The 15,375-nt window shown below is 35.9% G+C and overlaps 2 protein-coding genes across 2 annotated transcripts; both read left to right on the forward strand.

Annotated features, from left to right (window-relative positions):
* The first annotated feature begins 467 nt into the window (after positions 1 to 467).
* LOC139849556 (U4/U6 small nuclear ribonucleoprotein Prp31 homolog) lies at positions 468 to 2,309 on the forward strand. Its single transcript, XM_071839196.1, has 3 exons — positions 468 to 1,468; positions 1,594 to 1,665; positions 2,068 to 2,309. The coding sequence occupies exons 1-3, from the start codon at positions 468 to 470 to the stop codon at positions 2,150 to 2,152; spliced, it is 1,158 nt and encodes a 385-aa protein (XP_071695297.1). The 3' UTR covers positions 2,153 to 2,309.
* A 6,490-nt stretch (positions 2,310 to 8,799) lies between these two features.
* On the forward strand, positions 8,800 to 11,061 carry LOC139849557 (U4/U6 small nuclear ribonucleoprotein Prp31 homolog). The gene is made up of 6 exons (XM_071839197.1): positions 8,800 to 8,840; positions 9,582 to 10,175; positions 10,299 to 10,370; positions 10,701 to 10,748; positions 10,891 to 10,954; positions 11,005 to 11,061. Exons 1-6 carry the CDS (start codon positions 8,800 to 8,802, stop codon positions 11,059 to 11,061), a joined length of 876 nt encoding a protein of 291 aa, XP_071695298.1.
* Positions 11,062 to 15,375: the final 4,314 nt, after the last annotated feature.

A 15,375-nucleotide genomic window follows, 5' to 3' on the forward strand; every position in this document is an offset into this window, starting at 1 on the left:
CTGCGAGTAAAAAGAAAGAATAGGGGAAAAAGGTTATTCGCTGGTCTTCGTAATCCTCTAATCGCCGTCAATTATCATAGCCGGGGGGACGATTCAGGGCCGTTATTCCGTCGATAACTCCGTTACCCATCGAATTAGAATTTGGCTGTAGTATATGGTGAGTTTTTTTGGTTGGTATTTTTAATTTGAAGTATGTAATATATAGTAATTCGTTATCGTTAATTAACACCAAGCCCTAGCTAGTAGTTTTGATCAGAAAAACCTGAAATTGTTGTGATTTAAATTGGATATTTAATTAATTTGAAGCGCTTATGGTTTAGGGTTATTTTGTTTAGTTAATTTTGTCATTTCCAAATTAGGAAAAAAGAGTATATGTGTACAAACTTATATTGATTATAGTGACTAGAATCTGTTTAGTGTTTGGAACTTGGATAACCAGTGATGTTCATGTTTTTTTTCAGGAAAATATGAACGATTCGTTTCATTTGGACAATGATAATGAAAACTTGGATGGGGATACTGAGCACATGGAAGAGGATGTTATGCCTGATATAGAAACTCGGGTCTCAGAGTTGGAAAAAACACAGAGATATAAAGATATAATGAAGAAAGTTGAGGATGCTCTTAAGAAGAAGGGGTCAGACGATCCAGAGTACAACCAGCTGATTGTGGAGTGTAATGCATTGTCAGTTGACATAGAAAATGAGATTGTCATTATCCATAATTCCATTCGTGATAAATACCGGCTCAAGTTTCCTGAGCTCGAGTCTCTTGTGGACCACCCGATTGATTATGCACGTGTGGTTAAGAAGATTGGGAATGAAATTGAAATAAACCCTGTAGATCTTGAAGGGCTGTTGCCTTCGGCTATTATTATGGTTATATCTGTTACAGCATCAACTACAAGTGGCAAACCACTTCCTGAGGATGTTTTTGAAAAGACCATTGAGGGATGTGATCGAGCTCTTACTCTTGATGAATCAAAGAAGAAAGTTGTTGATTTCTTTGAAAGTAGGATGGGGTACATTGCACCTAATCTTTCCGCCATTGTTGGGAATGCAGTTGCTGCAAAACTGATTGTGACAGCTGGTGGAGGTGGTCTATCATCACTAGCAAAGATGCCAGCTTCTAGTGTTCGGCTTTTGGGGGCAAAAAAGAAGAATTTGGCCGGTTTTTCTACTGCTACATCTCAATTTCGTGTCGGTCACATTGAGGAAACAGAGGTTTTTCAGACTACACCTCCTGCTCTCAAGATGCGTGCGTGTCGGCTGCTGGCAGCAAAGTCAACTCTTGCAGCACGTGTTGACTCAATAAGAGGTGATCCATCAGGAAGTCAAGGAAGAAGGTATCGTGAAGAAATTCGTAACAAGATTGAAATGTGGCAAAAGCAACCCAAACCACTCCGTGTCCGTGATTCTGAACCTAAGAAGAAAAGAGGTGGTCGCCGTCTTCGTAAAATGATGGAGAGGTATATGCACCTCACCACTGAGTAACCTTTTTTTTTTTTTTTCTTTTCTTTTTGTGGGAAGCTATATTAATGTGTTTTTGTTTTTAATTAATGTTTTTTTCTTTTTTTTCTGCTTGTTTTATCAGACATGCTATTACAGACATGCGGAAACTCGCTAATACAATGCACTTTGGGATACCTCAAGAAAGCTCCCTTGGGTAAGTAATTTGTTTGTTTCATCCACGTACGTTATTTTCTTCTTCTTAGAGTTTTGGATGCACGCTTGCACTTGTCTTCAGAATACAACATCCTATCACACATTACTTTATCATTGCTTAATTGAACGAACTGAACATGAGACATAATAAATTTATTATTATAATAATTAAATAAAATAGAATAAAAAGCATGTAACTTGGTTGCGTTGCGGTTGTACACATACCACACATATTTAGCAACCTGTGACATTCAGTTCAATTTCGTCTATCGATTATTTACTTTTTCTTTTTTTGGGAGTATTTGGTGACTTAGTAGTCGGATAATTAACACCATAGTTTCGCAAACATTTGTTGATTTATAGTTTTGCCACCACATCAGATGACTTAAGTTTATACTTGCAGAAGCTTTATTGGGGAGCTAGATGAGAAGTTTGATGCAGGCTTGGATTTGTCAGCTCATCCTCTCAAGCCTATTATTACTCACTAATGAACCCCAACCACATGCGATGCTTCTTAATTTAAAGGTTGTCTGTTTCGATCTACCTTATCTACTCGTACCTGTGGCTTTTTTTTTTTTTTTTTTTTAGCTTTTCATCGAATGTTGTCGATCCCATCTTTCTAGATCTTTTCATGAATTTATTTATGATGAATGTAATAATAATAATTGTAAACTTTTCTTAATCTTTGTCATCTCTTAATAGGTGTCACTTTCGAATTATCTATCTATATCTATCTTATCTTATAAATGGCTCATTTGAGTCTCTTACACTTTTAAACTAACCGAGTTATAACTTATTATTACTCACAATTATTAAGATTGCATTTATGTAACACCCACCCCCCTTCTACAAACTAATTATGCACCACTCAGTATGCTTGCTCCCAACAAGACTTTTGGCGAAAGCATCAGCCACTTTTTCGGTTTAAATAACACCGGGTTTTATTTTTTTTCTTTTGTCTCACAAAATGTAAATCTATTTCAAACATATTTTTATTTTCTTATGAGAAACAAACTTACCTGCTATCTAACCTTGTTCTCAAAATAAATAAACTTCACTTTACCTATTTCACCAACACTATTTCCGGTTATAAAAATATCATCAACATAGACTAACAACATTATTATCACACCTTCAACATTTTTTACAAATAAATAATAATAATAATAACTCTTGTTTTGTTCAACTATAAAACTCGTAAGTTTTTCATTTCATTTTCTTTCAGACCTGTTTAGGCCATAAACCCTACTTTTAGATTCATTAAATATTATAATTTTTGGCAATATAATTTTTGGTACACACGGAGACAGAAATATTATATTTAATTTAAAGTTCTTAAATATCCAGAACGTGATCATTAGTCAGACACTTGTTAAAAAGGAATGACAAATAGTTTTTCTACTCTCAATTATAAAATTCGAATACATTAGTCAACGGAAAACCATAAACAGAACACTTATATCTTCTTGGCTAAGCTGAAAATTTTATCAACCCACATATGATCTCTGAGTATGCCACTTCCCTTTTAGGCTTTAGCTCCTAAATGTTCAGAACAAGAAAATCAACGAATTATGTCACCTGCAACGGAACATCAAATTGGCATATTCCTTTGTAAGTAACTAGAGGGGGTGAATAGTTACTTAATACGTTTTTAACACTTTTTCGATTGATCACCAAATTCGATTTTACTTTGATCAACCAACTCAACTCAAACTTGATGTGTGTAGTGTATATGTTCAAAATGATAAATAAAGTAATGTAAAGAACATAGACACAAGGATTTATAGTGGTTCGGGTGGATGTTAACTAATCCACCTTAATCCACTCCCCGATTACACTAATCGAGATTTGTTGCTTCACTAAGCACTTTTCTCCAAACCCGGTGAAGATCCGATTTACAAGTCTTCAATCTTCTTTAGTAGACAACAAACCTAATCTTTCTATCCCTTTGAAACATTAACTCTAACCTAGATCAACTTGTCTTCACCTTGGACAAGTATTAATCTTCAAATAAGATTAATCAACTTCCTAAGTCCCTTTAAGGAAGTAGATCACTAAGCTAGCATATGCTTCTACTAATTGAAGTTACAAGACTTATACACTTTGCAATGATGATCCTAACACAATAGTGGGACATACATTACATTAAGTAAACTCACAAGATAAATGATTTTGATTAGTAAGTTTACAACAACCCAATTCTATATCTATAAGATCATAGAATCTTCTCTTGCTTGATTACATTTGAGTAGTAATTGATGCACTTGTAATCACTGGAGATAAGCCTTTGAAATGTGCAAGAGGGTCAGCTTCAAATGCACTTAAATGTTTACCTTTTATAGTGGGATTCAAAAAATAGCCGTTGACACACGGTTGCCAGCACGGTCGACCGTGTTGCGACCGTGTGTGCTCGAGTCCAAAATTGGTATCCGTTGTATAGCCGTTTGACTCAGATTTGAACACCACATTTTGGCACCTTTACTCTTTCTAGCACCTGCAAAAAAAACCAAACATCCTATACAAGTACTATATGCATTAAGTGTGTGAGATTTGGTCTTATTGCATGAAAGTGACTAATCATTCCAAAAGTGGCAAACACAACATTCTTGGAGAAGTGTCTTGATTGATATTTAGGGAAATTTCAGACTGGTCAAGACTTAGTTAGTCACTTTAATGCTCTTGGTTCTATTCTAAAGACTAGTCACTATGTCATTAACTTCCTAGTTTCAATTAATCACAAGTCATGTTCCATTTGAGTTTAATTAGGGATTAATTGAATAATGTCTCTATAAGATAATCATGAAGTATGTAGAGACATTAAGTTTAAGTTATTCTTGAACAAGCAATCACACTTAGTTACTTAGACTAGAACAAATAGGCAATTGACTATAATTTCATTGTAAACCATTTTACACTTAATCTATTGGAGTAGGTTAGTTACTTGAATCCTAACTAATGAGCACATAGCAAACATATTAATCAAGTTGACAAGTTTATGAGTATTAAGCATATTGGCAAGTAGCATGTAATACTCACATAGCAAGAGATAGTTATTCTAAGATCAATCATATAGATACTTGCACAACTTATAATTCAAGCATTTAATAAGTATAATGTGCAATATAACACATTACATGATTAATGTCTAAGCACACATTAATGTCCAACACATGCACAAGGGAAGAGTAATCTCTAGTTGGGACTTGGTGACCATCCTAAATATATCTAAGTTTGTTTTAGGATTACAAGTCATTAATAGTTAACCTTGAGAGCATTGTTCCTCATTTAGCCTTAATTAATCACTAAGTCATTTGTAATAGCAATCATTTTTCTAGTGACATTGGCTTAAGTGTGTTGGTACTTGATGATCATACTAGGATATCTAGATAAGATTTAAGATCACAAGCTGTTGATTAACACTTATGTGTTATGCCTAATCTTGGTTAATTTATCATTAAGATGTCATTAGGCGTAATTAATCACGATTAGTGTTTTTATGACCAAAACTCAATTGAGTATGGAGAGGGCATCTATTCTAAGCATGTTGAGAAAGGTTTCATAAATTATAGATATCGGGAACTAGTAAAACTTTATTTGGTCAAAAACGGTGACAGAAGAAACTGCGATCGCACTGCGGTTGACCGTGGTGGCGACCGTGCAACTTATTTTCACAAAACTGCGTTGCAATTCAGTTTGGGGTTTCACGCTTGACTATGCGGTCGACCGTACCTCGACCGTGTGTCTTCCTGAACTTTTAATTTCATTCTTTAACCTATGTTTGACTTGGTCGTTTGCAAGATAAAGTATGGATTAGTGACCTTGTGTTTTTTATGTTAAGATGTCAGTCATCACTTGTGCATATGTATGTGTCATCATCAAAACATATTCTTTGGTTAATCATACTTAAGTTTATCGTTTAGTGCATTAACCCACATTCAACCAACATTCTCCCCCTTTTTGATGATGACAAACATACAAGTGATGAGGGACATTTTTCTATAAATACGCAAGTGTTAACAATCACTTGTATCCATCTTTCTCTCCCTTTTGTCGAAGCAAAAAGGTTAGCTCCCCCTAGAACTAAGCTCACCCTTAGAACAAAACTCCTCCTTAAATTGTGCACATTGGAGAAACATATATATTAAAACACAACAAGCACATATTTTATTCAAAGCACGTACTAAGCACAGATAATTCATACATAGATAATACATGATAGTCAAAATAAGCTCAATTATCATGATGAGAGGAGTGACCCTTGTCCTTGTCCTCAAGTCGTGATAATCTTCGACCAAGTTTTTGAATGTTTCCATGAGTTACACTGTTTTGTCCCTGTGTCGAAAGAGAACAAAAGTTAGGTGGATTTTCAAGAGGAGGTTCTTGGATATGCTTGGTTGAAGCTTTGCATATTGGATATGAAGAGACTTGAATGGAATGATGAAACGGAGATGTCATTCCAACATATGCGAAAAGCTTGGTCAGATGGAGACCATACGGAAGTGACACATGGGAATGTTGACTTGCATGTTGCATTCTTGATGCCATGAAGTGTACAACATTTACTTCGTGGAGTTCAGAAGACACCATATGAAGGTTACTTCATTTGCATCCAGTCAATCCAGTAGTTCCCCCTTTTCGTAAACATTTGCAGTGATGATTTGTTGCCAAAGATCATACGTTGATGCAAGATGTTGACAAAGGAATCCATCTTTTTTGATGAATTCGGGTCTAAGAGTTCCGTTGCACATAATATCTAGTGCATTGTCTTTCTTTACCCATTTAGGAAATTCATTGAACGAATTTGGTTCTAGAAAGAATGTTCGACCTTCTCTCGGAACATCCATAATATTTCCAAATTCTTTAAGCGTTAATGAATAACTTCTTCCATAAAGAGAAAATGAGATTTTCTCATAATTGTGTGAGAATTAAAAATTCTCATAGAATTCATTGATGTGAAGGGGATAAAGTGATCTTCTTAGATTAAGAAAGACATCCCACTTGATGTTTGAGAAGCTTTCAAGAGAGTAGGTAGTGAGATGATGTGTAAGAACTTCTCGCCCTTCAAAAATAGACCTCATTGTGAAGAGCTTTTGTTTTTCAAAGAGATGTTTGGAGTAGTTAAAGTGGATGTGAATTTGTTGAATGCAATTGCTTTAATAGACAAATGATGAATGTTGTCTAGTAAACTTTAATGAGGTAGGTAGCTGAATTGAGAGCACTTTGACACAGATATCAATTTGTCCTTTTGCAATCTATTGATCATTGAATTTATGCAAGAGTGTTAGGACAAATCAATCGTGTCAGGTGTTCTGCGGTCGAACCACGGTCAACCGTGGGAGCAGCCGTACAGTGACAAATTTATACTTTTGCAAGCAAAATCAACTTAAGCACACAACAAGCACCACATAAGCAAAATCAACTTAATCACAAAATAAACACCATGTTACTAGTTATCTTATACATAATTGTTTTAGTGCCATCATTTAAGCACTTCACAGAGTACACAAATAAAGATCATTATCTCAAACACACGTTATGCCCTATTGAAAGAAATTGTTTTGACAAATCCCTTCAACGCTTTCTTGATCCTAGAGTGATTTTCACTAAGATCTCTTCCTCTCGCTTCAAAATCCTGTCGATCTTGGTTTCAAAATTCGAATTAACAAATTCTTGATGTTCCCGTAAGTTTGCTTCCTCATCTTCTATCTCCTCTTCATCCGATTCTTCCTCTGGTTGATAGTTCTCAATCTCTTCGAGATCCTCTTGAAGACTCGATCTTCTTCCACGAGAGGATTCTCCTAGACGACCACTTCGGATGATGGTTGACTTATCCGGTGGCTCGAATGAAGGTTGTTGAACAATAGCGTGTGTCACTTTGAGGTAGCTGAACAAGCTGTTCAGATGCATTCCATACGGAAGAGATCTAGTTGATTCAGTCATTAGGTTGCTCATTCGGGATGCCATCAGAAACGCCACATTAATCTTCATATTTAATTCAATTGCCCACATCACAAAAATCTGGGTGACATGAATGTTAGCATGGTTTCCCAGCCTACAGTAGATGTTGTGGTCAATGATTTTGTTCAAGATATCCAGATCTAATCGGAGATCCTTTCCGGTTAGTCCCTTGGATAGGATTTCTGAGTGATTGGAGTTAGGTTTGCAAAGTAAGGTTAGTACATCGGTAGCTTGAATAAACCCTGGAAGATGTTCTAGTTTATGTCGTCTACTGTAGAACTCCATTCCTTCAGTAGGAACACCCAGAATTTCACCAAACGTGCTGAGAGGAAATTCCCACCACTTTTTGTTAAGATGAAATCTTATCATCTTAGTTTCTGTGTTGAAACTATAATTGGCATATATCTCTCTTATCAACTCGGGATATATAGGTCCATTGATTAGAACGAACGAACCTAGATACCTCTGAAACAGCTTGTCAATTACTTTAGGGAATGCTTCAAGACTTATGATTCTTCCTTCTGATATTGCTCTTGTTTTGAGCCATTTCTTGTTATATGTTGTACGTTGTCTCGCATCAGTTGGAGGATTATATCTATTCTCTCCTCCTCTAGATTGAGCATCTCGGGTCCTTGCCATTTTCTACACAATGATACTTCAAATTAATTCAAAGTGTATAATTTCAATTGTAGGCAACAAGTTTTGCAAACTTTAATAACCATCAATACTTAGACGTTTTGATGTTAATGTTCTTCACATTTTCACTCTTCATTAGTGTCAATGATTTTGCAACTAGATTAAGATTTTCACAAAGTTCATATGTGTTCTAGACTTTTGAAATCATAATCAACACATGTTTTGACATTCAACATTATTACACTCAATTTGCAACAATGTCGTTCACATCATATGAACAAAGCTTCTATGAAAATCTAACCTAGATGTATAATGAACCCTAGAATTATCCAAAGTTAAATCAATGCATAGATTTACAATATCATTACTACAATTGTTTCTAAATTGTTCTTCAAGAACAATTTCAATTGTTTGCATCAATTTAAGTTTTGATTCATTCTAGTTAGGGTTTCTTCATAACCCTAATTCATCATACAAACACAATTGGATGTTAGGAAAGCAAGGATTAATCATACTTAAAGTAGGAATTGAAATTGAGGGAATGAGTGTTCTTCTCCGTGCGGTCGATCCCCTCAGCCGTGTGTAGGTGTGTGTGTTTTGAAGTGGGTTGAAAAGAAATAAAAGTGAGGGTTTAGTTCAATTTAAAACAGAATCATCCCACGCACGGTCGAAGCACGGTCGACCGTGATGTTAGCCGTGCGGATATTTTTCCACGTACATGACAGGAGTCTGCGGTCGAGTATACGGTCAGCCGTGGTGTTGCCGTGGATCCTTCTGATCACTCGTTTCTTCACTTCTTCTTTCTTCGAACGCGTTTTGATGATTCTTAGGTTCTATAGAATACTTGAGGACAAGTTTTCTTTTCCTAACATTGAATGATTACATCCTCCCGATGTTTAATCATCAATGACACGTAATATACGATATATATATATATATATATATATATATATATATATATATATATATATATATATATATATATATATATATATATATATATATTCATATTTAATCACACATAGTATACATAAAACGCATCAATCTAGTATTTAGCATGCAATACATGTTTTCACATAAACACACAATCCTAAGGCAAGTAAGCTTCCTACATTTGATCTTTTAAAATCATTTTTCAAAAACAATTTGCATTTGTAAGAAAAACCTTTCTTTTATACAAAGTCTTTTGAGAAGGTTATTCTCATTAGCTTTTTGATCATTGATTTTGATTGATTTTAAGATTACCCAATCCTTGACTTATCCCTACCATGGAATTGCTAGTTTGGTCTATTTTTCCCATGTTTTCAATTTTCCTAATAATAGACAATGGACTTTGATTACAGCATCAACTACAAGTGGCAAACCACTTCCTGAGGATGTTTTTGAAAAGACCATTGAGGGATGTGATCGAGCTCTTACTCTTGATGAATCAAAGAAGAAAGTTGTTGATTTCTTTGAAAGTGGAATGGGGTACATTGCACCTAATCTTTCCGCCATTGTTGGGAATGCAGTTGCTGCAAAACTGATTGTGACAGCTGGTGGAGGTGGTCTATCATCACTAGCAAAGATGCCAGCTTCTAGTGTTCGGCTTTTGGGGGCAAAAAAGAAGAATTTGGCCGGTTTTTCTACTGCTACATTTCAATTTCGTGTCGGTTACATTGAGGAAACAGAGGTTTTTCAGACTACACCTCCTGCTCTCAAGATGCGTGCGTGTCGGCTGCTGGCAGCAAAGTCAACTCTTGCAGCACGTGTTGACTCAATAAGAGGTGATCCATCAGGAAGTCAAGGAAGAAGGTATCGTGAAGAAATTCGTAACAAGATTGAAATGTGGCAAAAGCAACCCAAACCACTCCGTGTCCGTGATTCTGAACCTAAGAAGAAAAGAGGTGGTCGCCGTCTTCGTAAAATGATGGAGAGGTATATGCACCTCACCACTGAGTAACCTTTTTTTTTTTTTCTTTTCTTTTTGTGGGAAGCTATATTAATGTGTTTTTGTTTTTAATTAATGTTTTTTTCTTTTTTTTCTGCTTGTTTTATCAGACATGCTATTACAGACATGCGGAAACTCGCTAATACAATGCACTTTGGGATACCTCAAGAAAGCTCCCTTGGGTAAGTAATTTGTTTGTTTCATCCACGTACGTTATTTTCTTCTTCTTAGAGTTTTGGATGCACGCTTGCACTTGTCTTCAGAATACAACATCCTATCACACATTACTTCATCCACGTTGTACACATACCACACATATTTAGCAACAACCTATGTGACATTCAGTTCAATTTCGTCTAACGGTTATTTACTTATTATTATTTTTTTTGTTTTTTTTTTTTTGGGAGTATTTGGTGACTTAGTAGTCGGATAATTAACACCATAGTTTCGCAAACATTTGTTGATTTATAGTTTTGCCACCACATCAGATGACTTAAGTTTATACTTTGCAGAAGCTTTATTGGGGAGCTAGATGAGAAGTTTGATGCAGGCTTGGATTTGTCACTCAAGCCTATTATTACTCACTAATGAAACCCAACCACATGCGACGCTTCTTAATTTAAAGGTTGTCTGTTTCGATCTACCTTATCTACTCGTACCTGTGGCTTTTTTTTTTTTTTTTTTTTTTTTTTTTTTTTTTAGCTTTTCATCGAATGTTGTCAATCCCATCTTTCTAGATCTTTTCATGAATTTATTTATGATGAATGTAATAATAATAATTGTAATCTTTTCTTAATCTTTATCATCTCTTAATAGGTGTCACTTTCGAATTATCTATCTATATCTATCTTATCTTATAAATGGCTCATTTGAGTCTCTTACACTTTTAAACTAACCGAGTTATAACTTATTATTACTCACAATTATTAAGATTGCATTTATGTAACACCCCCCCTTCTACAAACTAATTATGCACCACTCAGTATGCTTGCTCCCAACAAGACTTTTGGCGAAAGCATCAGCCACTTTTTCGGTTTAAATAACACCGGGTTTTATTTTTTTTTCTTTTGTCTCACAAAATGTAAATCTATTTCAAACATATTTTTATTTTCTTATGAGAAACAAACTTACCTGCTATCTAACCTTGTTCTCAAAATAAATAAACTTCACTTTACCTATTTCACCAACACTATTTCCGGTTATAAAAATATCATTAACATAGACTAACAACATTATTATCACACCTTCAACATGTTTTACAAATAATTAATAATAATAACTTTTGTTTTGTTCAACTATAAAACTCGTAAGTTTTTCACTCCATTTTCTTTGAGACCTGTTTAGGTCATAAATTTTACACACACACACACATACACGCGCGCGCACACGCACACGCACACGCACACGCACACACACACACACACACACACACACACACACACACACACACACACACACACACACACATATATATATATATATATATATATATATATATATATATATATATATATATATATATATATATATATATATATATATATATATATATATATATATATAGTTTATATTAAAATTCTCTAATGATGATGTCATATTTGACTACATTTGTTAAGAAAAAATCAAAAATAAAAATAAAAAAAATCTAAGCAATCTTGATGATGTCATTAACATTAATTAGATATTTTATTTATTTATTTAAGTTAATTAAAATTCCCTTACATATATGTAAAGCTTCCGTATACGTAGCAATTAATAATAAAGATTTATTGTTATCCATAATTTAATTTGATGTTATATTGTTGGTTAACGATTCATGCCTATAAATTTGGCAACACTCTAAATATTACCATAAAACGATAAGGATTAGCTTTAAAAAACATAAAGTGATTCTCACTATAATCAACTATAAGCAGTTTATGCCTATAAACTTGTACTCTATAGAATTTCTGATCCATCTTAGAGTAACATCCTGATCCTTGCAACTGATCAAACAAATCATCGATCCTTGGTAACGGATATCTATTTTTAATAGTCAGCTTATTCAGTTCCCTGTAATCGATACAAAGTCTCATAGATCTATCCTCTTCTTTACAAAAAGAACTGAAGCTCCCCATGGTGAAGAACTCGGCCGAATGAATCCCTTGTCTAAAAGCTCTTGTAACTGACTAGACAACTCTTGCAACTCTGAAGGTGCAAGTCTATACGGTGCGCACGCTACAGGTGCCGCTCCAGCCATTAAGTCAATCTGAAATTCTACATCTCTATGCGGTGGCAATCTGGGTAGCTCATTCGGAAAAACATCGGGAAAGTCTCTAACAATCGGCACACCTTCGAGTTTCTTGACTTCAAGTTCAGTTTTGCTCATGTGAACCAACATAGCAAGACAACCCTTTCTTATGAGTTTCTGCGCCTTCAAACAATTAATGAAGTGTAGCGGTTTATTGCTTCGCTCTCCATACACCATCAAAGGCTCGTCTTCGGTAACAGGTATGCGAATCGATTTCTGGTAACAAACGATGTCGGATCTATTCTAAGCTAACCAGTCCATTCCAACTACAAGGTCAAAACTTCCCAGCTTAATCGGTATCACATCTATTGTAAAAGATGTTCCAGCCAAAATCAAAGTACAATCACGATAGACCTTATCAGCTCTCATTAGATTACCATTCTTTAGTTCTATAGAGTACAAGTTTTCTAATGGCGATACAAGATTCTTAAGATTATTGCAAAAATCTCTAGACACGAAACTCCTATCAGCTCCAGAATCAAAAAGTACATAAGCATGTTGATTGTCGAGTAAAAACATACATGTGACTAACTTGGGATCATCACGAGCTTCACTAGAGTTGATGTTGAAAGCTCTTCCTCTAGCAGGTTCAACATTCTTACTTGCAGTCGGACAATCCTTTCTAAAATGACCAGTTTTCTCGCATCCATAACAAACATTTGTACCAGCTTTACACTCCGCGGCCAAGTGTCCATTCTTCTTACGCTTATCACACACCTTCATGCAATTTCCCGGGTGATGCCTATTGCATTTAGCACATAACGAAAACTTTCCCTTATATCTAGAATTGGAATTCGGGGCAGCAGTGTTACCCTTGGCTGCATCCTGTTTCTTGTAAGGCTGCTGGTTGTAGTTCTTTCCAGGGTTTTTGTTATTATTCCACTTTCTCTTGTTGTCAAAAGTGTTAGTCTCAATTGACTCAGGAGCCTTTCCTCGTTGTTCAATTTGATCCATCAATTCATGTGCCATCTCAATGGCCTCTTGAACAGTCATTGGCTTTGAAGTAGTCACACCGCCCTGGATATTCTCAGTTAACCCTTTCACATACAAAGTGATCTTTCGGCGCTCAGGGGTAACCATGTTCGGACACATAAGAGCAAGCTCAAAGAATCTCTTAGTATAGCTGGGTAAATCAGTACCAACCAGTTTCAAGTTCTGGAGTTCCCGCTCCATCTTAACAACCTCATTATAAGGGCAATACTCTTCGATCATGCTCTGTTTCAAATCCTCCCAAGTAGTTTCAAAAGCCTGATCCATACCTACAGACTTCGCATATGTATTCAACCATGTTAATGCGCCATCCGACAGCTTACAGGATGCAAACTTCGTTCTATCAGCATCTCTACAGCCGCTGATATGAAAAACAGACTCAAGCTTCTCGAACCAACGGGTTAGGCCGACCGGGCCTTCAGTACCAGTGAACGAATGTGGTTCGCAGCTCAAGAAGGTCTCATACGTGCATCCTCCTTGATTAGTGTTGGTGTTGACATTGTTGGTGTTGATAGTGTTGATTTGCTGATTGTCGGTGTCGTTGGTAGTGTTGGTGGTATCCTGGTTGTTGTTGTTCTAATTATTGGTGGTGTCCTGATTGTTGTGGTTCTGCTGGTTACCAGTGTTGTTAGTGTTGTTGCTGTTGGTTTCATTTCGGAGTTCAGCCACAGCTTCAGTTAGACCGTCGGTGATCCACCGACGGACATCAGCTTGGGTAATCTTCTTTGGCGGCATTATCTTTCTTGTCAAGATAACACACCAGGTTAGCGTCAATGAAATCAGTACGTAAAAATATACTAGCAATAGGTAGTGATGCATAGTAAATAATATAAATCGTAAAGATTCTAGTAGTGATGGTAGTAAGTAGTAGCATCGGCATGTAATGCTTAGTGGTGATAGTAGTGATGAAAGTGTACGGTAGTAGTATCAACACTAAGTAGCAATAAGAAGTGATGACAGTAGTGCCAATAAAAAATTAATAACAGTTATTAATAAATCATCACGCATCACATAATAATAGTAAACCAATCACTTTAAGTAGCAAAACTATTCATTTATCATTCATGCATTAATAAAGAAATAGAATATCCCAAAAGTTATAACGTAAAAACCATGAATAGTAGAAAACCACATCAAACAATGTATGTGTGAATACCAAGTAATAAGTGATAATATGAAATAGTATCTAGAAAAGTGGAACAAGTTCAACAAGGCATTTCTATTTAGGTTTCTGAAGCTCTTTCAACAGGTACTCGGCGATTCTTTCCAAATTCTCAAATCTCAGCTTAAGGTCATCGGTATCATTGTTATTGGTAGCAGCAGTGGAGGTGTTAGGTTTGGAAGTAGAAGCATCATAGGGATGGAAACAACGGCACTCTTGAAGTGTTTGGTTGTCATGTGAAAAGTTTTGCCAAAATGGGTCCATGTTTTGGGCGGGTCCCTTCGGTATCCTACGGTGGGATTTAGGTCTGTAGGGGTTATCATAGTATTGGTGTTTGAAAGGTGATTTGGTGCCAGTAGGTGAATCGGGTATCTCGGGTTCGGATTCGAATTCGGGTTCCGGGTCCTCCTCGGGATCCTCCTCAGGTTCCTCCTCCGGATCCTCCTCAGGTTCCTCCTCCGAATCCTCTTCGGGATCCTCCTCAGGTTCCTCCTCCGGTTCAGACTCCGTCTCAGGTTCTGACATAACATCATCTTCGACCTTAGGTACATGGTTTTCCTGTGTCTGCACTGTCTCTTCGGATTCCGTGTCGGAATCGGTAAGAATAATGGGATTGGAAGAAGTCATCTAGCACTCAAGAAAAATACAAAGTTAGTACACTAGCAATTATATCATTTAGATATAAAATCAAATAAAGTAGCAAGTAGTGTAACTATAGTCTATGTAGCTTAACTAGTCTACCGTT

The sequence above is a fragment of the Rutidosis leptorrhynchoides genome, chromosome 5, assembly GCF_046630445.1.
Source record: "Rutidosis leptorrhynchoides isolate AG116_Rl617_1_P2 chromosome 5, CSIRO_AGI_Rlap_v1, whole genome shotgun sequence".
Taxonomy (NCBI): Eukaryota; Viridiplantae; Streptophyta; class Magnoliopsida; order Asterales; family Asteraceae; genus Rutidosis; species Rutidosis leptorrhynchoides.